This window comes from Harpia harpyja, chromosome 17 (assembly GCF_026419915.1).
Source record: "Harpia harpyja isolate bHarHar1 chromosome 17, bHarHar1 primary haplotype, whole genome shotgun sequence".
NCBI classification, from domain to species: Eukaryota; Metazoa; Chordata; class Aves; order Accipitriformes; family Accipitridae; genus Harpia; species Harpia harpyja.
The window spans coordinates 24,304,959-24,331,566 of NC_068956.1; the positions used below are offsets into that span (position 1 = coordinate 24,304,959).

General features: G+C 38.7%; 1 protein-coding gene across 1 annotated transcript in view; it reads right to left on the minus strand.

The window, feature by feature from the left end:
- ATP8A2 (ATPase phospholipid transporting 8A2) overlaps window positions 1-26,608 on the minus strand; it is a 356,262-nt gene that overhangs the window by 280,984 nt on the left and 48,670 nt on the right. Inside the window, 12 exon segments of the mRNA XM_052812677.1 lie at window positions 202-227; window positions 230-278; window positions 1,524-1,651; window positions 4,095-4,260; window positions 4,937-5,048; window positions 6,087-6,214; window positions 7,627-7,696; window positions 10,682-10,755; window positions 12,586-12,626; window positions 17,559-17,604; window positions 18,453-18,551; window positions 19,180-19,279. Coding sequence (XP_052668637.1) covers window positions 202-227; window positions 230-278; window positions 1,524-1,651; window positions 4,095-4,260; window positions 4,937-5,048; window positions 6,087-6,214; window positions 7,627-7,696; window positions 10,682-10,755; window positions 12,586-12,626; window positions 17,559-17,604; window positions 18,453-18,551; window positions 19,180-19,279 — 1,039 coding nt within the window.

The following is a 26,608-nucleotide window of genomic DNA, read 5'->3' on the forward strand; positions in this document are numbered from 1 at the left end:
AGGCTTAAAACTATGACCTCATATTTAATCCTGTGATCTCTCATTATTTACTTGTAATACTTGGACTAATGAAAGTAATGATGTCACATTAACCCAAGACACTGAGCAACAGAATAAAGCAGATTTGTACAGCATGGTCTCATACTTTCTATCTTGCCAGAACATCTCACAAACATGACACTTAAGAACATGTTGTCTTACCTGCCCAAGTTCCTCATTAAGGTTGAGGTTCTGGCCATTGCAGGTGTATCTGTTTCAGGATAATACATATCTATGTCCTGAAACGAGAGGAAAAGTAGACCTATGCTATGCAAATTGAACACTGAAGTCTCCAGTCTTCTTTTAGTCAGCTCCAGCTTGGCTTGATTAACTTAACTCCATTGGTGGCGGTTCTGAAGGCTTGAGACACACATAGCATCCCAGGCTGAACAGGCATGCCTCCTTCCCAAAGTATACCTCCATACTACACGTACATGAGAAAAGCCAGCTGCAATTATAGGTAATTATCATTTTCTTCATTGCATCTCCAGTTCAAGAATTCAGTACAGTAGGAAGAAGTTCTAACAGGCATTAGCCATGCTAATCATAGGTCTTCAGTTACAACAAACACAATTTACTCTAGCCACAGCCATGATTGAAAAGACAATTTAAGTGACTCTGAAATCAACTCCTCTATTACTACATTTAATTGGGGAGAGTAAACAAAACACAGCTGCTATATGAACAAAAGCAGTTTCTCAGATAAGCTAATTAAGACTCTCCCAATACATTGTAAGCAGCTCAGAGAACAAACACACTAGACCTTATTTATTTGCATTTTAGAGGAACCACTACAACTTCACCAAAAGTCAAGGACTAATGCATAAGACAAGGTGTTCCTCTTCTGTTTGTTCAGCTTAAGAGACATCACTACAGTATTTTTGGTCTACAACTGAAGAGAAACACACTTTGAAGTCAAAGCTTGCCTGAACAGAAGGATCACTGTTCTGTTGCATGAGGCACCACCAACTCATCTCCTTACAGAAATACTACGATTCATACCAGAGGTGACCTTGAGAGGCCAGCTCAGGATTTAAAAGAGAAAAAAAAAAAACCAACACAAAAAACCCACACCAGACCCCCCAAAAAACCCCACAGCCCCAAAGAAATCTAGTCTTTCCCTCTGTTGTGGCCGAGAGAAGCTATGAAGTACTGAAGAGTTTTCAAAAGATATTTACTGAACATGAGTCAGCTGAGAGATCTCCTTCAACCAAAAAAGCTGAGCCTTCCTTCTCACCCTGAAAGCCTAAAATATACAAGAGTGATCATTTGCACAAGGGATCTACCAAGAACTAAATTTTTAATTTCCTATGAAACACAGAATTAATACAGAATAAATCCTCTGAACTTCTCCCTGCCTTTTCCAGAAGCTGCATCACAAAATTCATCAGAAAATCTGGTAAAGACTTCAGGGTGGTTTGTTTTTTTTTTTTTAATGTCACTTTCCAAAACTGACATTAAACACATTTATTCTTGTTACTTACCCAATTTATAAAAAGAGCCTGAGTAAACTTGACAACTTCCAATGTCACCAGAAGACTGATTGGAATAAGGTTGTTGTACAAGATTATAAATGTCAGCAGATTGTATCCAAAGTTGACAGACAGCATTTCTGTGGACCGAAAGACACAAAGACATCAGCAGACAGAAGGCAGAAGTCTGAGCGGTACAGTACAGGGGCAATCATCTTTCTGCAGTTGGCCTAATCAGATTTAGTAGTGCTAAAATAATCGCAAAGCGTGTTGAGGCCTAGTATAAGGGCCTTTTTAATATTGATTTTAATAGTACATATATAAAACACCCACAGAACACATGCCTGGATACACAGCATATTATGCCAGGTGAAGAAGGGCAAGATTGGCAAGGCTATATATTGGAGAACAGAACACTTTCTGAACAATTTTTGCTAAACAGATGGTGAGAAGTATGATATTCCACATTATAACCCAAATTTAGAGATTTATCTGATGTGTCAACTGCCCCAATTAAGAGCCACCAATATCACTAGTAACATAACTTTAACTCTCAGAAAGTGCCTACTTGTCTCAGGGGAGTTAGAAAACAAAAAATGAAGACTAAAATTTGTTGTAAAATCTGCCAGTACTGGCAGAATTGAGAAGTTAACTCACACCAAAGAAATCTAAGAGAACAAGTTGACTGTTAAACAGACACCTAGTAAATGAACTACGGCATTCTGCTTAAGCAGAAGAGCTATCATTAATGGTGACAATGGACAAGTTGCCCAAGTAAATCTGCCAGCACAACTGGTCCTAAAGGGAAGGGGAAACATTTATAGACAGCAGGCAGGAATGGACAAGCCTCAGCAGAGACACAGGATGAAGGCTCCTGTTCACGGTGCTGCCCACAGCCTCTCTTTGCATCAAAGTCTCCGCGTTTGTCTGTTCTTCACTTGCCTCAAAGCTTAGGGAGGCACTTCAGTCAGCATGCACAGCACCCAGCACAATGGGGTCACAGCCCACAACTACGGGGTTTTCGGCATTACAAATAAATAGTAAGACGGCAGGGGAACAAAGTAGGAAGAGAGAAAAGCCAGAGAAAGTTGCTGAAGCCTAATGAAGATCAGAGCAAGACTTGAAGTTTTGACCCTGTGTGGCAGTACACCCCCTCCGAGAGGAAACGAAACACCTCCGTAACACCCAAGCACCTCCAAGTTTGGGCACACATTAATTCCATATCTTTGATCAGTTTACAAAAAGAATAGAAGCACACTTGATATTGGAAAACGTGTTTCCAATACAATCTTTATAGAAATTAGACATTTAACAAAAATTTAACATCTACCTGCCTAGCCTGAAAAAGTGTCTTTCCCGTGTGTGGCAGTTAACGGAAGTGACAGAAATTGTGTGTTCAATTTACAAAAAAGCATCTATACAGACACTACTGTATCATCCTCATTTATTGCATGTTGCACCTGTTTTATATTAGCACAAGTTCAAGAGTTTGTTACATTCATCTTTTCCAATATTAATTCCATCACTGGAAGACAGCAATTTAAGCTTCCTCGTTAAAAAACAAGGGGCAGGGTAGGGAAGAAACTTTGAAAGTTGCTGATACTGATACTAGAAGACATTACAACTACCAAAAATTAAGCATCAATAAGGCACTTCTATGCTCTTCCTGCATGAATTTTTTTCATTACTATCACAATTGCAGTTCTTCAACTGCAGAAGACACCCTTTGCCATCTGTTTTGCGATCACCAACAGAAAGACCATTTGCAGTTTGAGAGAACCGTTTTCAGATCTGCATCTCAAGAGGTTTGTAACAACACATTTTATAGCTAACTAATATAACCCCCTCAAGTCAGAAGTCTACTGGAGAGCAATTTACTTCATCCTTAAGTGTTTGCATAAGACCCATCTTAGATACCCGAACTAATAAATTCAAGGAGTATGAATGAAATCAAATAAAACCCTTTAATAAGCACACTAAGAGATCAGTTCTCATTAAAAATAACAGAAGTCAGAAGCCAAAGACTGAAACATTATCCAATAAACACAAAATCATAACATTTAGCACTTCACAGTTTTCTCTACAACAAGAGCAGATCAACATTTCTGACTGAAAAACAGCTCAAGAAATCTTTTGCTTCTGTACATGAAGGTAAAGTTGAAGTCAGCATCAAACTGATACCTGCTATCCTGCAATCAGGTACAGTCAGACATGATATGTAAGGCAGCAGTACACAACCTGCTCTGAAAACAAATTCATGCATGGTACCTCCACAGAGCTGAAAGAACTTGAACACCAAATATCCAAGAATAACTCTTGCCCCTCTTCTGTTTCCACCCTGCTCCCTGGATGGTAGCCCTGTGATATTTACCTAACCTTTAGAAGGTTTTATTAACAGAAGCCTCCCTGGCAAGTTCAACTTTGCAAGCCCGTTCTCAGAAAAAAAAAAAAATATTGGGCTACCAAAAAGCAACAGGCTTTGTTTCTTGTGTTTGTTTCTTGTTTTATTCATTCATTTAGCAAAGCTAAGGGCCTGGCTGGCCCTAGTCTGATACATCCCTAGTACGTTGCCTGCATACTCACTGTTGGAGCCAAGGTACCAGACAACTTCGCCATGTGTTCTGTTCCATAATAAGGCACCTACAGAACTCACAAGGGCCATCACCAGGAGAATACAGAACAAAACCAGGATCTGCATGTTGGTCACTTTCTCCACATTTGATCTCTTCAGAGGCGCTTTGGTTGAATTCTGAACAGCAGCAGAAAAAAAAAAAAGTCTAGCAATGGCTTATACAAGAGAAAATTGCAGAGGCAAACTCAGTCTTTCTTTTTAGAGTCCATTATAGAACTTGCTACTTCAACTCTATTTAGCTCAATATGGTATACAAAGCTCAACAATGTAGTAATAGCAGCCAATACTTCCTCCAGACTCCAAAACTGATAGGAGATCAGAGTTTTAAAGACCTAGTATGCTCATCTCCTGGCTACCCATCCCAATAAGAGCAAAAGTGAGAAAAACATACGCATTGCCGGCCTCTCCAGGCACTCCCTGCCATTAAGGCAATACAGAGACTGCAGTCTTAACCTAATTATCTCCAGGTGATAAAGTTGTAGGTGGTCATTACTATCTCCTCAGCTGTTAAACCTCAGTTTTAAATTTTGTCCAGCCACCAGATAAATTAAGATAAAATACAGTTAGTTTTGCTTACACATTGAAATGTTTTGAGATAAATAACTTAATAAGTATTTACACATGTGCACATGCAATCTCAAGTACAACAGTATCCTTGCATTCTTCAAAGCCTCCAGGTCTAACACAGCTACAATGAATCAAACTATTTCACTCAAATCCAAAAGATAAGTAGAATACAGAAAAAATGACCAGCTTTATCAGAACACGCTCTAGACCTCCTTAAAAACTTTACCTGCATGAGTTTTGTATCATGTCCTGTATACACAACAATACCCAAGACCCATTGAGTGTTTCTCAGCTGTGCACCTCTTAGCAAGATCTGGTCTGGACCAACAGGAACTGGGCTGCAAAGCAAAAAATATACATATATATCTTTCAATTCTTGATAACGCTTAAGTAAAGTAGCTCTCCTTTCAGCCTTACTCACCCCTCAAACCCAAAAACAACACACCACAAAAGGAGGAAACTAATAAGATGAACTTACATTGTCCACACAACTCAAGAGACCACTGAAACCTGCGCAAGTCTACTCCCTACTAAAGCACAGTAGGGTGAAGGTGATACAAGGGAGCTGTTCTAGTTACCCACAACATGAGAACTTGTGGTAGCCATAAGCCTACTCTGCACTTCACCTTGGCTAATATGTTCTCTCTCACATTAAGGACAGAGAAGCATCACACCTGCAAAGAGACCATCCATTCCAAGCACACTATAACCTCCCATATGCCATTAAACAAGCATTTTGGGAAAACTGTACTACCCATGTGATTTTCAAGTGGGATACCAGTGGTGATCTACTATTCTTGCATCTGTCACAATTCAGCTGCGTTGCCCAAGGAATACAGTTTTTGTGCAGGAAACAGGTACAGCCAGATGAAACCTGTGTATTCCTAATGACCTTTCAAGTTCTATGAATTCAAGTACTAAAACCAAGTTTTTTTCTTTCAGGAGTTGCAACAGATCAAAGTCACACTGATAAACACTCCTGATTCTGTGATCATTTTTCTTTATAGATCTGACCTTGGTGCAGCCTTTGGCTCTAGCTGAAAGACAACAGTTTCCCATTTCTTCTGCGTAACTCCTGTAACAAGGCAGCCCTAAAAACCCCAATCATTTCCCCCACTCTTCCTTCTCTTTAGATGTTACTTTTGAAGAAAAGCTACTACAATTCCAAAGAAGTTAACTCTCCTACAACAAGCAGAAGACTCCACAAGAAGACAGAACTATGTTATCTTATACTGGCAGACGCTCTGACTAACAACTGTTATTACCTTCCTCTTCCCCAGCAAAAACATGCACATACTCAGTGTTGCAGACTAAAAGCACCCAGGAAGCTTTTTTCCTAACCAAATGTATTTATGGCTTTGCTGTCAAGTCAATACCTTTGACCATCTAAGCGCAAGTTTCCAGTGAAGTCATAAAGATGACGGTTGGGTCCTTCACATTCTATCCTTCCAGACACTTTCATCAATTCTTCTCTTGACTGGAGACTAGCAGTTTGAGACAATCCCTGCAGAGATCAACCCAAAGTAGACTCTTGTCAGAACTTTTAATTAGAAGGCAACCTTGGAAAATGGTGCATTCTGCCCGCATCTAAGATATCAAATGTAATTAAATGCGTGGGCGTTTTCTGTTAGATTTGTTGGCAGCTTTGTTTTGTTTGTTCGTTTTTAAACAGGTATTCAATAACCCTACCCTGCAAGGAAGATTCATTACATATGACACATATGAACCTGCTTATATAGGATTGGTTTAAATCCCTCTACACAAGAGAGTTATATTACTTATATGATCTCTCTGTAACCAAGAGGAAAGTCCCATCCATAAAGCACGAAGTTGCACATGTGCAGGAGGAAGGAAGTAGGAGACAAGCAGTACAAACAGGCCTGGCTTCTCTCTCAAAGTACATCTCCGCTGATGTGTTACTGCTGCTAAATATAGTCACTCCTAAGTGTGATCTCTCTTGGGTCACTGCAGCCATTATGCTCTGATCCTACTCAAGGTTAATTATCAACCCATCATGCAACTCTAACTAGTGCATTGTTACTCCATCTCACAGTGCACATGCAACACTAAATTGCTTTTCACCTATGAACACCTCCACTTTAAGAGTGATCCATTTAGTGTTTCTTTTGCCAGATTTTGACTGCAGCACTGCAAGCCAGAACAAGACCTTAAAAGGCTCCACAACCTTATTTGTGTGTTTTAAGCATGTGTTCTGAAGCAAGCAAAATCTGACAGGAACTCAAGATCTGATATATTGGGCTGATCCAACAGTAAATCACATTTCTACAATGGTAGTAAACAAGCAGCTAATGTACAGCTTCTTAAAAACAAATAATCTGCATGTCAAAATCCTAATCCAAATTCATTTTTTTGTAATGAAAGGAGGCAAATATTCTAAACCATTTCTAAACATCATAATTAACAGTATTTCTTCAACAAAACTGGAAAGATACAAATAAACTCTACTAACCACAAAGAGAGAACAAATTCACTTAAACATATAAAAGGTCCTTTTCAGCACTCGAGAGGCAGAAGCAGACAGATTGGCACTTGTGACAGCAAAAACTGCAACTCATCACAAGCACAGCTGATTTTTTAATTTTTTTTTTTTTAATATAGCACTTCCAGTTCCACTTACTGGACTTTCAGCAAAACACAGCCAAGGTCTGCTTGATTTGCCTTTGTGGGCTTCCTCCAGATTAGTTCCTTACACTTGCACATGAAGCATTATTGCTTAGGTTTTTATCTGTTGAAAAGGTACCTTACGGTCACCTGGAAAGAGATATGCTTTGTTTTCTTTAAAAAAACAGTACTTGTGTTGTTGTCATGCAAGCTAGACTCTGCTTTGTAGCTAATATTAGACACCTAAATGGGGGGGGGGGGGGGGGGGGGAAGGTGAAATTCAGTTTGTTTTACCTGTCGTATTTTAAGATTCGTCTCCCCGTCAAGATTAGCTGTTTCAATATAGCACATGGCTTGCGGTTCACTGTAAGGAGCGTAAGATTTTCAATATTAAAACTCAGTACTTTTTGTATACTACTTTTGCAGTACAATGGTCCACAATACACTTCTTCAATACACTGCAGAACACAAAAATCCATATTGGTGGTATATGACCATGAAAGAGCCAGCTTAAAGTACACATTTTCCAGAGATGTCTTTGGATATGAACACTTTCATACAACAAACTGGAGAAAAAAGTCAAGCCTAAATCAGAAGGTTAATAAGAATTTAACAGGTCGTGATAAGCTTAAATGCCTGAAGTGGACTATTTTATGTTGTGATCCATAAAATTGCCTCAGATTTCAAGAGCTATAGATAAAATACTACATATTGAACAGTGTAGAAAGGGGATGTGCTTGGATGAAGAGGGTAGTGTTCTCTGCTATTGAGTTCTGTTGGCAAACTGCACACGCAAAGGGTCATGGCCACAACATCACCTTGAAGTTGAGGGACTTGGGGAGTTACATCTGAAGTCACTGCTACTCAGTTGGGGTTTTTAAGAATCAGAAAACAGTACAATAAGATTGAAACTGAGGGCTGTGATCTGCATCTTCCAGAGATGCTTCTGCCCCTGACAACAGGAGCAAAAAACCAACCAAACAAAAAACCCCCAAACTTCCTCACAGAACTGAGTTTTCCCTTAGTCAAGCTCTTATCTACATCTAACATGGAGGAGCTCTGCATAGGTAGCACCTGTGATAAGGAAGGGTACTTCATCATGGATCTTTTCCTGACATGCCCCTTAAGATTTAAAACCTCTGTATGGCACCACCAAAACTATTTTTTCCTGACTGTCTTCTCAGGCTGCTACGGAGTAGCAGTTTCCCATCTGGACTCAAACAAGTGCTTCTTCAGAATATCACTTTTTGTATTCTTGAGATGTTGCTACTTCTTTTCAACATAACCAACTGCTTTAACAGCAAATGTACTTAACCAGCAGAAGAGTCAGGAATAAAGACTCCTTAGGACAAAAATTGTTAATAAACAGACAGGTACATTTGTAACACAGTAAGAAGCTAGACTGCGCTCTCCAGAGAATTTTTCTTAAAAAAAAAAAAAAAAGAGAGAGAGAAGAAGGTTCAGAGTCTGCTCTTTGTCATCTCCTACATGGGCAATCTGAATCTGAACCCAAGACAGACATAGCTTAAGTCCAGCTTGATTCCTATTTTACTTCTGTCACAAATACTTCATCTACTACAACTGAAGTGGTTAACTTGGGAGGGAGACCTCTTGCAATACAATTCCTCTCATTTCCACAGAAACGTGGAAGTGTTTCCATACAAAGTTGCACTTTGATTCAAATATTTTTTCCTTCATGTATATTTATTCTCTCTGTAAAATTCATTTGATGTCACTTTTCTTCTATAGGGGGAAAAAAAAGACTCAAAAACAACTGTTTCACCTCTGACAGTCAGCTCAGACACAGAAAATTAACACATACAAGCAAAAGACCCCACCCCTTCAGAGCATGCAAAGCCTTCTGGTGAACTGAGGACACTTAGTATTGTAATTTAAAAGAATCATGGGAATAATACCAATTGTAAAGCAGAACTGCCATAGAAATTGCTATTTACTTCAAGCAAAGCTTCTCCAAAATCAACATACTTGGGGTTAAATTCTCTGGTTATGTGATTATCAATGACAGAAGGTTAGTAGAATAATGCAGAACAAAAAGCTGACCCATGCAGAAATAAAGAAAGTTAAGAAATAAATTAGAAGGTATTTAGTATAATACATTAGAGAAGTTCTCAAGTAGAACAAATATTTCTCAATGCTGAAACAGCAAGTTATTGATGTTCAAGTGTAGCCTAGCTAACTGCATATTAAGGTTGAGAATGGCTTATTTAAAATTTGGGGTTCATTTTTTAAAAAAAAAAAAATACAATATTGTATACCATGGAATGAAGATACCTCTATCCTTAATCACGTGACAGTTCAAAAAGACTGAGCTTCCCCATACAGCTTTCAAAAAAAAAAAATGAAACCTCCCAGGAATGGCACAGACAAGGATGATGGAGCATATAATGCAGCAGCTTAGAAAACAAGTTCCCTTAGAAGCTGGGTCATCTAAGAGAACTGTAACCTGGAGACAAGAGCAACCTGCAGTCACTGTTGAAGAGCATGTGGACAGAAGGAAATTATGGAGAAGAGCAAGATGTCATAAGGTTTGGCTATTAGAAAAAAGCATGTTCAACAACAGGAACTGTGCTATTGTCTCTTGTTTAAATCTCATCTAAGTGGACAGCGGTCTTGATTTGGCCTGAAGTTGTTCAACACAATATAGAATCTAGATCAGCAGCCAAGTACCACTCAAGTGCTTCTAGGAACTAACCACCAAGCTTTGTTTGCCAGTATAAAGAAGCTGTCCTGTATTTCACAAACTAAAATGAGGAGGGCTCAACAGTTCACTGCTGCTACAATGCTAGGGATGGGCTATACGTGCGCTGTATCAAAGACAAGAAGTAAACAAATTAAGCCCAAAAGCTATTTTGCAGGCTACTTATTAGATGGCAGCTGGGCTAGCCTTTTAGAATTACTGTTTGAAAGAGAAATCTTTTCTGAGAGGCAGGAAAATATGCTGGAAACTCAGTGGAATTAATTGGAACAAAACTTAAGCTTCCTTAATTAAATGGAGGGATCCTCAAAAAGCAGCAAGAGCAACTGAATGCATGAAACTTGTGTAACAGACCTTCAGTCTTCCAACAAACTCAGTGATACACTTTGTGAATTACAAGTACATAATACTATGAAGTCTTTAAAGAAACCTTCTTTCTTAAGAACCTATCTACATTGATATATGAATCATTGCCTACTAAAGCACTGTTTTGACATTGCTGAAATTTTATTTTAAATGTGGAGAAGAATTAGTGCCATCTGATGTCTGTTTCTATTAATAGCAAATACAGAGTTTCAAGTCCTCTGCACCTCAGTTCATCAGACACATCACTTCCACACCCATTCAGGATACCTGGAAGATATAATGATCATGTCTGCTGGAAGATGTTGCCCATTGGTGACCTTCACAATATCGCCTACTGCTACCTGTTCAGTCAGGGGCAGGAGTACAGTAGCATGGAAAAGAAAAACAAACAGTTCGCTTGTCTGGAATGTTAGTTTGTTATTTTCTTTCACCCAGTCAAAAGAACAGCATCATGCACAGAACAGCTAGAGACAGTGCTTCTGAAAGTCAGAGTACTTTTCACTGCAAGTTTGAAAGTATCAAAGCATTTCCTTTTTTGAACGCAAAGTAAACAGTTCTCTATAGAAAAAAATAGATACACACAGTTGGAAAGTGTGAAAGTCGGTGGCTTATATTTAGTAAAGATTACTTGTTTTCTATAATCCTGCCACTAACCAAACTTGAGGTTTTTTTTTTTTTATTAAACCTACAGAAAGTTTTTTTTTTTTCCTAGTGCAAAAGCCATCTTAAACTTTACCTTCCTCAAGTATCAAGAGTTTCTCCTTTTCCTTCTCCATACTACTTACCTATCCAGTCAGCACTATCATTTTTTCTTAGCCCTCTTTAGATGCACGGCTTGTAGTAGTCACTAGCAAGAAGTATTGTCTCTACAGATAGATAGTATCAACCAGTTCTTCCCTGACCTATAGTCACTTGAGATGTGCTAAGTCCTGTTTTCTGGAATACAGGAGACCTAAGAGCTTCTGGCACATTTAATGGGAGTCACACATGCATGGGACTTTCCATTCTAAGATGGACCAAGTAGCACTCTCAACACAGTAAGCCAGGCTTGCCTGATGATTATCAGGCTGCTTAGTGCCAGTGCACTGCTTAAGAGTCTGAAATGGGCTTGAAATATTTTTAACACATTAATTTATAAAAATTGAAACAGATGGCATGTTTGAACAGGCAGATTCATTAGTCTTACTCTGATCCCACTGAAAACAAATTCCCTACCAATTTCAACACAAAGAAGATCAGAAGTCTGTCTTAAAGTAAACAAGGTAGATAATACAGAACTGTTATTCCCTAACAATAAATGCAAGCCTGGACAATATGCAGATGCAGACACAGGCCAATTCAAGAACTGCTTAAGGGTATAAGGAAACCAGATACCAGGCTCAGCTTTAAATATCTTTCAATTCACTGTCCTTACTACAAACAGGACATGGAACAGCATGAACAGGCATCAGCATTAACCATCAGAATCCCTGGCAATCTGTAGTTTCTACTGTACCCTAACACTTCAGTAGGATTGCTTTTAGGTCTCTTGAGGCAGGTCTCATTTCCCAGAGGTTTTAAAAGGGTGTACTTTTTCCCTCATTTATTAGGTAACAGGGCTAATTTTGTCATTAAAAAGGTATTAAGAGCCATGATTAGATCAATACATCCTGAGGGATTTCAGCAAGTTCTAGAAATAAAGCTCACCACATCCTGGCCCAGGGCTTCACAGAACATGGGTCCCGAGTGCCTGAGGAAGCAGCAGGGCTTGTGTTCCTTACTTGAGAAAACAGCTTACTAATTAGCCTCAAAACCCAAGAACTTTTTAGCACAGGAAGCAAAATAAGTCTCTGTTAGACTTTCAGGTGAGGTACAGCATTGCAGTGAAAGTTACTCTTCTAGATGTGGACTAAAAATACCCTTTATACCCTGGAGCATATTAACTGTCCAAGCAAAAACACTTAGAACAGTTCATTAGCATTTGACTGAAGCATAGTACTAGGATTTAAAGATGGGTACTCAGGTGCCTTGCTCAGGGCAATTTTCACTATTGCAACAGAAAGGATCCCTCCCACCCCAAGTAAGAGGGAATTCTCACACAGCATACATTAATTCTAGGCCTCCGAATTTATTTTGGCAAGAGTAATTCTTGAACACCCTCTTCCACTCCCTCCCACCCCAATTTTATTTACCTCTTTCCACATAATGTTCTGCCACATCCCATTTCTTAGAACTGGAAAGAAAGTTTAAAGTTAGATTAGAATAAATAGCCAAGATTCAGACAGATTTCAAAACAACTGTATCAGCAGCAGCAAACATTGACCAGAACAGGAACTCACACGCAGATCAGAAAAGTACTTTTCAGAAGCTGGGATCACACTTTTGTCCACAGCTGTAGGCATGTGCATCCAAGAAAGAGGAAGAATCTGCCCTTAATATTTGTATCATTTTTATCACCTGCTAGACAACAGTTGGTGCCCTGATTTCTTCTTGGTATCATTTCATACTAAGCCACAGATGGGCAGTGGTGGTGTTTGTTTGGGAAGTGACCTTCCTTAAAACAAAGGGCATTATTGCCCACTGTCAATCACTATCAGGAAGCATCTTTATATATGATTTAACCACAGAATTTTCACTTCTCACCTTTTTCCTTGCATTTTGTTCATTACGTTTTGACACATCCAACTTTACTACCACATCAATTGCCCTTATAAGGGCCTGTAAAGAGAACTAGGCCTTAAGCCTCATTGTTTCTAAGACTATTCATAAGAGGCATATAACTATTAGAGATTGTTTTAGATGTGATTAATAGAATGCAGGTGCTTATAAAACAATACACATAAACTGCTTATTTGTCCCTTGTATAGCCCTCATCATGGCTGGCTTAGAACCCAGTCAAGCTGAATCAACAAAAAAAGGATCATACATCTTAGACCTAAGACATAAGAACAGATAAGAGTAAGTGATTAACTTTAGAGTAAGATGAATTAATAAAACAGCCTGAGTGATTCTCAGAAATTCAAAGGTGATCTTTGATGTGTAAGAAGGCAAGTGACTGTGGTGACTGGAGACCTTCTGCCTACGACCACTAACTTCAGAAGAACTGAGACGAGACAATAAGAATCAGTTGAGACAGGAAAATGTATTGGACTTTTGAAAGCAGTGGAGAATAGAGAACTGAGAGGTCGTGGACGAACACCAAGAACTTCTCTTGACAAATCATCAATTGCATACAGTTTTGTAAAATCGTATATATAGAAGGCATTTGAGTTGTCCTTCGTCATTAACTGCGGTGGTGGCCCAACTCTGAGTTGTTAATAAAGCAAACCTAGAGAAACCCACGTTTGAAAATTCTTTAACAAAGGCTGAGGCTTAGTCGTCAGCCTCAAACTCCTACTGAAAAGCAAACATCAGCTTTGGCAGAAGGAGAATGAATCCTAAATGCTGAAGTTCACATTAAAACAAAAGAGTTTGAAAACAAGGTACTGAAACAGGCCTTGGCTTCTGTAGCACCTAAGTCCTATACTGCTGTCTTAACACACTCACTGGTCATCTACTCTGGAACATGCTTTGCCACCCAGGTAGTTCTTATAGGTGCTTCTATACATACTTAATACTACCCCAGCCTAAACAGTAAGGTCAAAAATTTATGCCCAATCATTGCTGGGTAACCAAATCCAGTCCAGGTGTGAGCACACCAAGTATACCTAAACAAACACTTCAGTGAAAGCAGCTGCAGCCAGTTTTCAAAGATGTTAGAAGCATAGCATACAACAGATGAAAATTGAAGAGACCAGCCCCCTACTTTTAATACAAACAATTTTCTCCTCAGTTCTATGCAATTCACATACGTAGCTCATTTGAAAACCATATCAAGTTCCCAAAAGATACAATTCTGCTGAATACAGCCTCAGCCCCCCTAATCAGGTTAGGCCACTCTACAAACAGGAATGCAACATTCTTCAGACCAAATCAAGCACAAGAAAGCTATTTCTTGATTCCTGTCCTCAGGCCACACACTTTGGAGCACTGAATCCTGAGATTTAATAATACAGTGGATGGATCACTGTGAAGTGCACAAAAAACGCGTGGGCAGCAACAGAGGCACTGCTAGTGATGCATCTAAACTGCTGAGCTTCCACCCAAACAAGTTTATGCAGTTTAGGGGAAGAACAGTTTTGTTGTGGCCTTTCCTTCCCTCTTCTAAGCTGTGCTTGAACTGAGCTCTGCTTAGTTCAGAACTCAGAAGAAAGCCTGAGCCCAGAATCTGAAGTGAAAAAGCCACATACCTGCAGCCTTAACTAAAAACCTAAACCCTCAGAGGAATTGCAACACTTAGCATCTCCTGTGCCTTGCTTTAAACAGCTCCCTGTTGCAACAGAAAATTTTGGAGATGGTTCAGCACACAGTTCATTGTCACATGTTCACATGCAATGAAGGTATTTTGTAGCTTCAAGTGCCATGAACTTGGTCTTGTAGACAATTTACTTAAGAAAGCAATTTAACTTTCATGCTTACTGAAATCAATTTAACTATTGAAATTAATTAGTCAAGCAAATTACTGAAGCTACTTTTTTTTTTTAAACTCATAACCCCACAGTCAAAAGACAAAGCTTCCATTAGACATAAAACAGTTCAGAAATTTTGGGGCTACAATTTTGCACCTTCTACTATGCTTAACCAAGTTTTATAGGAGTACTCCAAAGGACAGAAATGACTGTCTTCTCTAGAACTTTTATAGGAGGGTAAAACTGATGAATTATTCATTGACAAAAGGTATTTGGTTAAAGTAACAAAGAACAAGTACCTAAAAAGACTGCTCCTACTCAAAAACAGAGTTTCAATATAAACCTTCTACCTAAGACTTTCTAAGACTAAAAACCAGTGTATTGATGTTCTGGATCTAAGACTCAATGCTGTCACTCACACCTCAGTGTGTAGGGCCATTTGAAGTGCTGGTCCTGAAAGACAAGCGTTTCCCATCAGTCTTGTGCAACAGCAGACAAGCACAGGGCTAGCAAACTATTCGAGCGCATCCCATACAGTATTAAATGCTCGCAGCTTATTCTATCATTTGACAACAAGAGGATCAATACATCAGAACAGTTATTACTGAGCTCTCTACATCCATGCAATATGCTGCTCAGGGGCTTCTCTGGGGATTACATTTAGTCTGGTCCGGAGATTCAATGTCATCTCCATATACACCATGTGAAGCCATCCAAGACATGAAACACTGGCTCAGAGCCTAACACGCTCCAGTTCCTAACAGAGACGTACACTGCTCACCTGGAGCAGAACTTTCAATTTACTTTCCTCCAAAGGGATTTTAATTCCTACATACCAAAGCCACTCTGCAAAGCAAACCAGTGTTTTCAATGGTAAATTTAATTTAAGAAATGTGCTTTGAAGATACACTACTGCTCCAAAAAACTAAGCATGAAGATAAAAGCAAAGCCTACATGCATGCTACTGAAGCAAGCATCTGGTCATTGCAGGCACTGGAGTTCAGAACATAGCCAAGCAGCCAGTAGATGTCTATTTTTGAGTGAGTTGAACTGCTCTCTGTACTGACTGCTTTGACTAGACCTCACTTGACTATATGAGGAACCTAAAGACACAAACAGAACCTAAATTTATTTCATCTTAATCCCACCTTGAACATAAATTAGCTTTTCATTCTCATAATGCAAATCTCAAGAATGAGCCTCTTTAGCCTTCCTCTTAAGAAATATGAAGATACAGTTTTAAATGTCATTTTGAAAACTATTTTAGAGTATTCAAACTAAAAACCAAAACCTGAACTAAAATAATTTTAAGTGCTACTTAGCTCCATAAGAATACCTTATGGTGTTTAAGGTAGTCTCTCCACAATTACTGTGATAAACTTCCCTTGAAGCGTTTGTTAGCACATGTTCTCTAACTACAAGTGAATTAGAAGCACCTATATGACCTTTGAAAGAACAGTCTTTCACATTACCTATAACAAGGCCTGCTGTGCTACAGCCAGTTAATTGCTGATTTCTCATGACTAATAAATACAGTATTCTTGCACTTGAAACATCTTCCCAGACTCTTGTAGCGAAATTACCTTGAACTGGCAAAGCAATGCTTTTTGATGTTCATTAATACACAATCTCAATGATCAACTTAACTTCTCAAGGACAAAGGAAAAACAACTCATTGAAAATAGTCCTGCAAACATTATGCCTATTAACTGAAGGATGGAGCTAGCAGGTTGTTCGGTTCCCCTTGTCCTTTAAGGGTTTCTCTAGCTTTTTGACATTTAGTTTAAATGTGTCTGGGAGGAAGGTGCTCTTTTCAGACATCAAGTCCCTGTGTTTTCCATTTCACCTGCAGATCTCCATAGAGCAGGAGGGGAGCTATCCAACACAGGAATACAGAGATCCCATGACTGCAGCACAGACTGATGATAGGGTAGCCTTCAATAAACAATTCCAATTTTCTGCACAGGTTTTCACTTAAGGGAGATGAAGAAAATGAGTATGATATCTTCAGGTATTCAGTACCAAGTAGTGTCAATACATTAGGGATCTATGTAGGCATTTAGAGAATACCATTGTTAAATTCGCTTTTACTGACACTTCAGGAAAGCAAATGCACAAAATCCCCAGAGTTCTTCCTATACTTCAAGGGCAGAAGCCGTTACAAAAATGACTTAAAATTCCTTTGACACCAACTTTTAGTGTTTCAAGAGTTTGTTGGGCTTTTTTTGTTGGTTGGGCTTTTGGGGGGGGGGCACACGTTTGTTTTGTGGGGTTTTTGTCCTGGGTGGGTTTTTTGTTTTGTTTTATTGGTTTTTTGGGGTTTTTTTAGAATAATCAGGACAGAGTTTGGCAGGGGAGAAGACTGCTTGGTTTCCTTGGAAGAGCTCAGAACTGTTTAACTTCAGAAAACCTTGAAGTTACATGAACTTATAAATTCTAATAATCCCCCCCATGCCTCACCCTCAAGTGTCACACTATCCACAGTCTGAAACATTTGGTAAAGTAAAATCCTAACATATCAGTAGCTACCTATTCCAAAAAGACATGCATTCCCCACCATCATGACTGTTTAAGCAACAGAATTATTCAAAAGTAAGTGTTCTGGTATTCACTATTTGCACTTTAAATATTTAAACTTAAAGACTGTTTAGTCTTACCTATTGTTTTCTTTTTATTCACTGCACTGTCTGCCTTATGCCTTTTCTGCAAGGAAACAAAACATTTTATTACACCTCATTACACTTCAGTACAGATTCCAAAACCATTAGAGCTAGAAACATGACAAACTGCAAAATGATATACTGAGTCATTTTTGCCTTTATGTTACATTTTTTTAAAAAGCCATACAGATCATCTAAATCCAAATGGTTTGTAAAAGAATATAATGTAACTTTAAAGTGAGAGTCCCCATCTTGAAAGTCAGGCTCAAACCTGGATTATCAGCAAAAAAACTTAAGTCTCCAAAACTAGTTTTTGGAAAGAAAAACAAAAGGACCAATGAGGAACGGTATATTTAGATGACAGATGCACTATACATTCTATGTGCTGTTTGTTTAGACTGATTTCTAAATTATTTTATTCATCAGAACTTTGCAAAGCAGAAAGACCTCTTCATTTTAAACAGTACCCAAGCAAGTTAGTGCAGATTTTCCCCCAAATAGTTTGCTCTATGCTGAAGTTGCTTGCCTCCCCCCATCCCCCCCAATTTTCTCAAGACCAATTAAAAGGCCATGTATCTGTCAGAACTCTACAGTGCCTTTTTAACCAGGCCTTTCTAATAAAAGCACAAATAAACAAGTTTGAAGAGGTAGAAACAAGTTTCCTGACTTCTACTGCTTCCTTGTTCACCATCTATAACGAAAATGCTTGATTTATCTCCATGTGCTACAGAAATTCTAGTCAAGTTCAGAGCTTTGAAAATCAAAAGGATATTTTGCTGCTGCTCAGCAATGACTCAATATTGACTTCATAGATGCATAGCTTTGTGGCATTTTGCAGCTTTTTTTGAAACACTTTGTCTTTAGCACAGCCTTCCCCATAATCATACTCACATAGTCTTCTATGATTTCTTTGATGCCAGCAACTGTTAAAATAAATAGCAATGGCACCAAGGTGGTATATCTTCCTGTTGGAGAGACATCTGGAATTTGCTGTGAACAGAGGAAGAAGAGATACCCATTTTATATTGGTACTTAAAATTAGTTTCTAGCAGATTTCGAACTTTAAGCAAAGCTCTCAGAAAAGAGAACGCAGAGTTTTCTAATTTGTGCCTGCCTGACATGCAATTTCTGTAGGCAAAGTAGCCTAAGCTCTCAGTAGGTTTGAAGAAACTACTACCATAAAGTTAGAACAAGACGTGTACGACAATTTTATCTTCCATTTCTCCTCTCTTCACAAGAAAAGCATTCAAATGATGTAATTTACCTGGAAGCAGTGATAATCTGGACTATCTAAACAGTCAGCAGTTTCACAAGAATCCACACGTGCTTTTCTCAGTATGGTCAATAGCTCCATATTTTACAATACTACTTCTTGGTCTTACTAAGAATAAAGGTAGCTTGATTTTACAAACCACACTGAGAAGTCTCTAAGTTGCCTTCTAATTTCAATTGTAAAGTATATACAAAGAAGTACAGAAGTACTATACTTCCACAGAAGTATAGAAGTATTACTATTAAAATGTCTAAGGATTTCTTTGCAGTTAAGCATAACAACTGAAACAACTTTTGCTGTGTTACAATTTCATTTTATAATCAAGGCAAACCAATAAAACAATACCTGCAGTAAGGCAATGAAGAGGAAGAATGCATTTGCAGCTTTTCTTATCTGCTCATACAGGAATCGAGGTAGAAATGTCACCACACTGTACTTGGCTGTGCTGCAGATTAGAAGATTTTTATTTTAGTACTTGATCGGAATATCACGCAGGGATTATGACCAAAAAGTTTCAAGTAGGCTTCTAAAAGCCAGTGTTAGAAAGTGGTTCAAAGATCACACAGTGAAGACATATAGAATATGGAAGAAGTTATCTGTGTTATGAGGAAGAGCTGTACTGAACAAAAGAGGTATCACACAGACCCAGAAGTCTCACAGTCCCACTTTAATCACTGGTGCCTTTATTATTGGATGAACTATCAGATAGTTTACTATCCATCCAAACTTCAGCACCATGAACATGCAATCTCTCACCTCAGTTCCAAGCACTTGATCAAGTCCTTAGCCCTCATCAAAACAAGGAATTTAAATGTTAAGGGAAGCAGAGTTGAATATGGGAGAAATTAGAAATTCTGCAGCGCCATTTTTAAAATGCCTCATTTCCCAGTTCAGAACCACTCTACACTCAGTTATGAATAATCCTCTAGAACAAGACACACTTTTTCAGATGCATCTTTCTGGCTATTTTTCCTGAGTAATTACATTACTATTTCTTCCATCTTAAAACAAAAGTAAACTGCACTAACTAGTCTCAATAATCTATGTAATTTCTTGTCTTCCTCACATCAAACCCATGATGGGCATGAATACAACTTCAGGAAAAAAGTGTCCGAGATCACAAGGTGATTTAACCATTCAATTTCTAAATGAGCTGAATAAGCCACCTCCATGCTATCAAGTTACCAAAACCAACATAAAAGAGATTAAGACCCTTGATCTTGCAAAGTCCTCACTCTCTGAACACATTAGGTACAACTCAGTCACCTACATGTCTTCTTGAGACAGTGCAAGGAAACTCATCGTGCTGCAGAACTTCTGAGCTGTACCAGTGACTGAGTCTATCCGGTAACATGTAGTGTTCCATTAGATGAGGAAAAAATATTTTTAGAGCAGAAAGAGCAACTCTGCTTTACTTTCCCCCATTGAATTAGCACAGCATCTTCCCCCACTGTTAACTACCACGCATCAGCCCAAGTTGGAGTTTTAATGACCGAGCACTTGCAGCTGTAGTTCAGGTGTCTTCCCCCAGACACTGAAGGTAAGCTCTGCAAGAGTCAGACAACCTGTGACAGGAGTTTTGTTTGTGTGTTGGGGCATCATTTTGTTGGTTTGGTTTTTTTTGGTTTGTTTGTTGGTTTAGTTTTGTTGTGGTTTGGGATTTTTTTTTGTGTGTGGGGGGGGGGGGTGTTTAAGTCTTATATTTCCAAGGAACTGAGAACCCTAAGATACTCCTTTCAAGAAAAAGAAAAAAAAAATTTTTTTCCTGAAGCACTAATAACACAACTCTGTGAACACAAACAGGATGCTGTTTTACTGAAGTTTCCTAGAAGTGTCAAGAACACCTTTCCAGTAAGCCTGGTTCTCGATGCAAAATGCTTTTCTGATTTTCTCCCACCAATAAGCCTTCCAGATCAATTGAAATCCATGGCATTACTATTCACAAATCATGAAGAACTAGTATAATCAGATGTTTTATCTACAGGATCTGCCTTCTACAATTGACTGCTAGGCATAAAAATCTTACTACAACCTTGATCCACAAGCAGTTAAGTTCAATGGGGTTCTCTTATTTTTGTATGTACAAGGTTAAAGAACTGCATTCTCCAAGACCACTTACTTGCTTTAACCATTTTCTTCTCCCTCTCAGCCTTCCCATCCCCAACTCCAAGCCACCTAATGAGATACTGTTTGATTCTGGAAGATACAGCAGTAACAAGATAGAACATGGTACAATTTGTTATACAAAGCTCTATTTTGGACACTAGAGCAGAATCAGTGGGGCAAGTTAAAATGGTCAATTAAAGAACAATTAAGACCCCATCTTATCACCTAGTTTCCTCTTCAAGCAACTACAAACCCCTACTAGGTTTGATGCAAATCAGTTATTGCTTTAACTGATCTCTAAAAAAAGGTACCATGACAGCATTTCCAGTGCTACAGACTATAGACTTTCTATTGCTACTGCTGCTCAGCAAAGTCATGTATTCAAATACTCAATGTGATATTTTACAGAAATTTCAGGTGGTCAGACTTCAACATAGTTATACCAACTAAGCCAACTGAGTGAAAACATGCATCCAGGTTTAAAGCATGTAACATAGTACATTTATTGTATAATTGAAGAGAAGTTACTTCCTTGAAATACTATTAATTTCTTCCAACTGTAAGGTTTTTTTTTTGTTTTAAGCCACATTTGCTTGGTCTTATGTGTAATAACCTTCCTTTAATACAGAACATAATTAAACGCATCTCAGAAGTACCTTGTGACTTAAAAAATACAGGTTAATGAAGTTAACAGTTTAGACCTACAAGTGAATTCCCCAAGCAATACTAATTAGAAACCAAGTATTAGCAGATTTTTTTATATCAAAATAGCATTCCCCTGGATACCACATTGCTATGACTACATCAAAGCAAGAATTTGTCTGAGTGCAATCAAGCTGAAACATTTATTAACAACATTCTACCATTTACCAACTTTATAGCTAACTGATCCAAACAATATGCTTACTCTAATGACTGTGTTAATGCCAACACAATAAGGCTCTTCTGAACGAGCGTTATACATGCCAAGTCACACCATGTATTTTGTTGTTTAAGTAACATGACAGATGCCTAGAGAAAATAGGTACAGTTCTAATTAGAGAGGGGCACATTCAGCCGTTACCATGCAGACCAGGAACAGTAATCATGTGTATGTATAAAAAGCAGGTGCATATTATTATTAAAAAAAAAAGCTTCTTATGAAAAGCTAACTAATACTCTAAGCTGGGCAGGACTGTTTGATTAATTTGGCTCTGAAAAACAGCTGTCTAAAGGGCAAATAAAATACTTAAAAATAAAAGCAGCTTTGTGCTCCCTCCCAACAGAGAGATGCATTGTAGGTGACTTGAGAATAATCAAAGCTCAGAAAGAAGCTAATGATGATGACGAACAGGTAGAAAATTCAGGTAGCTCGCTCATAACACAATTTTGGTCACTAAAGAGAAATACCTGCAAAGGTTAGCCCTCTGACAAGCCCCAGTCAGAGCCATCTTATCTTTAAAGAAGTGCCTGGTACCTAACTCCAAGAACACCAGGTCTGCAACTCACAGAACAGGTTGTGCCAGGGGGAAGAGGGGAACACATGCAGGAAACCAAACAACAAACTGGTTTTTCCTTAAGCAACAGTTGTGTAGTTAAGCAAGGTTTTCATAGTTAACAAGTTTGATGTTTAAGCAGGTGTGCAAATATTAGAAGAGATGTCTTCTCTGTATCTGCAACTTAAGTCATATAAGTCATGCTTCACATGACACCACTGTGCAAGTCAGGAGGAACACTACCAAACCCTGTTTAAATAAATGAATTTGGATACACATCAGTACAGCTGAAAACATCTGCCCCACTGTTTCTAGGGCAGTGCAGAGATTTTTCTGAAAGCAATCACTGTATAATTTGAAAAAAGTTAGTGTCATTCACATACCTTAACTCAATACTGTGCTACTAGAGTACCAAGGATTAGTTATTTTGATAACATTCAAATGAAAAGTAGCAAATAGTGTGCCAAGAAACTCAGCAGTAGTTTTCCAGTATAGTTCCTCCATTTATTAACATGGAATTTTTGCATTACAGGTCCCATAGTTACCATTTTCCCCATTTCCCCAAAACTTTCATAAAGTCAAGTTTTACTCTATTGAATCACCCTTGAAGAGGCAAAGGCTGCCAGTAATAGAGACAGAGAGGTTACTTTCTTGAGGAGTGTATGTGTGCTGGCAATGAGCAGCTGAATACAGCTCTACATTTTCTCAGTCAGCCATCCAAAGCACTTCCACCCCTTCCTTGAGAATTAAGATTGACAGCTCTGAGATGAACTTTACCTTCAGGCTAATCATGATAAAGAAAACAGGACATCCTTGAGACACATGTGGTCTCATTTCCAGGGGTGATAAGCACAACAAACTGTTCTTTCCTGGGCAGCAGTCACCCACAGCTATCCACTCCACAGTTCACATACTTGAAATACTCTCAAATCCGAGCGCTAAAGAACGCGTATTACTTTATGTTAGTGCTTTTAACACACACCAATTCACAGGATCAATTACTAAGAAAGCCAGGCACAGACATCTGAACCACAGCAGAGGGGCTGGGTAATTAAAGCAAATGTTAAGGACTTGAAGCCTTCTCTCAAACAGGCTTTATTTCCATTAACATGTACAAAAGATCAGATGACCTGTAACAGAGAAGGAAGAAAACTTAATTAAAAAAAACCAAGATGATCTGCCTGAATTAAGGGCTCAGGTACCATCTTCAGTGGAACAGTGTGTGCGTGCTAAGGTCTTGCGGGCACATGACTTCTTTTAACGGCAAGATTGACATCAGCTTCAGAGGTTCTGCTGTAGCTCTCAACTTCAGAAGCACTATGAACACAAGCTACCTCCAGTCACCATTGCTGAGAGAGGCACAGCAGCAAGCTTTACCTATTTCAAGTGATACTTAACTACATTAACACAAAAACCAACAAACAATTATTAGACTGGGTACAGAGAAAGCTCATTCATAGGAATATCTCATCAACAAACAACGCTGCCGTGCAGAACACTGGCTAGGCTGTTACAAATCCAAGTGTCACAAACAAGGCTTTTAGCAGTTGCACGCAAATGACAGTGAAAGATCATCTACCTCCTTGCACATATAGAAAATAGTGTATTTTCATCACAAAACTCACTAAAGACATAAAAATCAACTGTTTACAAATTCCCCAAAGAACACATCATGAAGGCTTATAAGGAGCAATTACTATATGCCTATGCAATGATTATTGGTTGACTGGAAACTAGATCCTAAACAACCAGTGTTGGTTTATTATAGCAGGCAGCAATTTCTGCCTGAACCAATGCAGCCCCCAATTTAATCAAAGACACTCGGTCTGTCAGATGAATCCTTGAGACTAGTTGCTACAGAGGAAGAATCCAGCCAGAAAGGGTTTCACCACCCTGTACATGGCCTGTACACTTCCATCAGCTAAGAAAAGGGTATCTGGTGCTCAAATACTGCGAGCTCAGGTCAGAATAGGAGCGTACAAGGAGCAAGACTGGCTCTTGCACAGTAGAGCGCAAAACTTGAATCCTACAAGATATTACTGCTTAAAGCTTGCCAGAGCAAGGCAAAGAACCAGGAACCATCATGTTAAAATATCTGTCACCCAGCTCTGGAGTGACCATAGTCCAAGTGCCTGTTTTGTTTCCATCTTCTCCTGCACTCCCCTACAGTTTCTCTATAATTGCAATGACATCTAACACATATACGTTCATATATTGTCAGAAGATAAAACAAGTCTTAACTTTGTTTAAATGACGTTCTTCTGCCTAGCCACCAAAATATCAAACCCTGAAAGATTTCCCAACAAGCTGCAATACTGTAGAAAAGGGATAAATCTGTTGTCCTGAATTATGCACACAATGAAACCGATAGGGAGTATTCAGATGTATTACAATTAATCCATGTAAACTTCAGCAGAATACACTTCTAGCAGCTGCAAACTGCAGTGCCCAGTAACTTGTGAAAACTCTTACCAGTGGGGCAGTTTTCATCTGAAGGACCTCACCACTTCCCCACGTTTCTTAGTATAAGGATTCCTTCATTTATAGGATGGGCTCCCACCAGAAGCAACTAAAGGCACCACTGTGTGTTTGGAAGACTTGTTCTTCCCTTCCTTTGTAACAGGAGGAGCTGTCTAGTATCTGAGCCCTCTTTTCTCAAATCATATGATTTGGGGAGAAAAAGATTGTTTCATACAGGTTTAAAAGACTCAAGACGTATCAAGCCAGCCTACTAACTCCCCTGCAGGTCAAGTTCCACCAGAACTTGTGGGTTTTGTGGGCCAGAATGGTTTGGGCCTGCTGTAATAAGACACTGAAGCTCTTCTGAAGAAGAGTTTACTTCAAGTTAAATTGAAGACTTAATACATAACTAAATTTAAAACAAACAAACAACAAAAAAAACCGATAAGCAGACAGCTGTCAGCTAGACAACCAACCACTGAGGTTTAGGAGTGTTTTACACAAGGGGAAATCTAAATTAGCACAGACTTCTCAAATATATTCCTACATCATTATTTTATAGTAATGCACATCATTAGTGTCATGTCCTACACCAAAACCTAATGAAAAGGCAGGGTGGTAAGTGCAATTCATTGATTACTGTTGCTTCTGCTGGCAAGTAGTGTTATCTACCCAAACGCACAAGTTCCATTTCAGGAGTAAGATGTTTAGGCTGACAAACCCAGCTTGGCTGAGCTATCTGCACTTCCTCAGAAGCTGCATCAGCAACAAGCTTATCTTCAAATGCTCATTTTGGTTATCTTTGTACAGACCATTGTTAAAATAAAAATACATGAAAATGGATTATGAACTGTTGTCTGCTGAAGCATGTCAGTCTTATTACTCTCTAGTTCGTAAGATCAACTCCTAACTGTGTAAGGATTTTTCAGAATTTCTAACCCACAGTATCTTGTGCCAAACCAACCCAGTATCAGCAGGACTGCTACCATACACTGGCAGTGAAAGACTGCAAAAACTCATGTAATTGATGTTGCCAAAGCAAGTATTACTTCCACTAGAAATGCCTCCTACAGTAGAGCTCATGACAATCTTAATACCGAACAGGCATTAGCACGACTGCTTATGCTCAGTTTAACTTAAAAACAAAACCTCGTGGTCACATTTAATAGAAGTGATAGCATTTCTGCTTTCCAAATCCTGTACCCTGGAGGCTTTTCCTAAAGCATGCAAACAAAAAAGGTCTTTCCATTTGTTCTCTATTCATGCAATCCCTACAGAAAGGGGAACAGACTCCTGGCTATTTTTCAGCAACAAATACATTAGACAAAGACTGTTTAGACACAGCACTAAAAGCTCTGTAGGCACGATATTGTTTCAGCATGCTCCGATATTGTCAGGTCATCACTATAGAAATATGCCCTTGCTTTTCAGTAGCCCTGCTGGCAAATACAACTCAATAGAACAGAGCTGACTAGAACAGTTAACCTAGAAATACTACTGTCTAAAAAAGGAAGTTTAATATCACATTTAGTTACTGTGCAAACCCAAAATAGGCTTCACAGTAAACACACAGCATTGACATGAAGATGACTGAAAAAATATCAAAACAAGTAACATAAGATAGCTAGCTGTCTAAAAGCCAGAGTGCTAACTTCAGTTTTAAAGCCATTATTTAATTCCAAATGTCACCACAACTTACGCAGCTATTGTTCTAGTGACAAGCAACAGGGTGG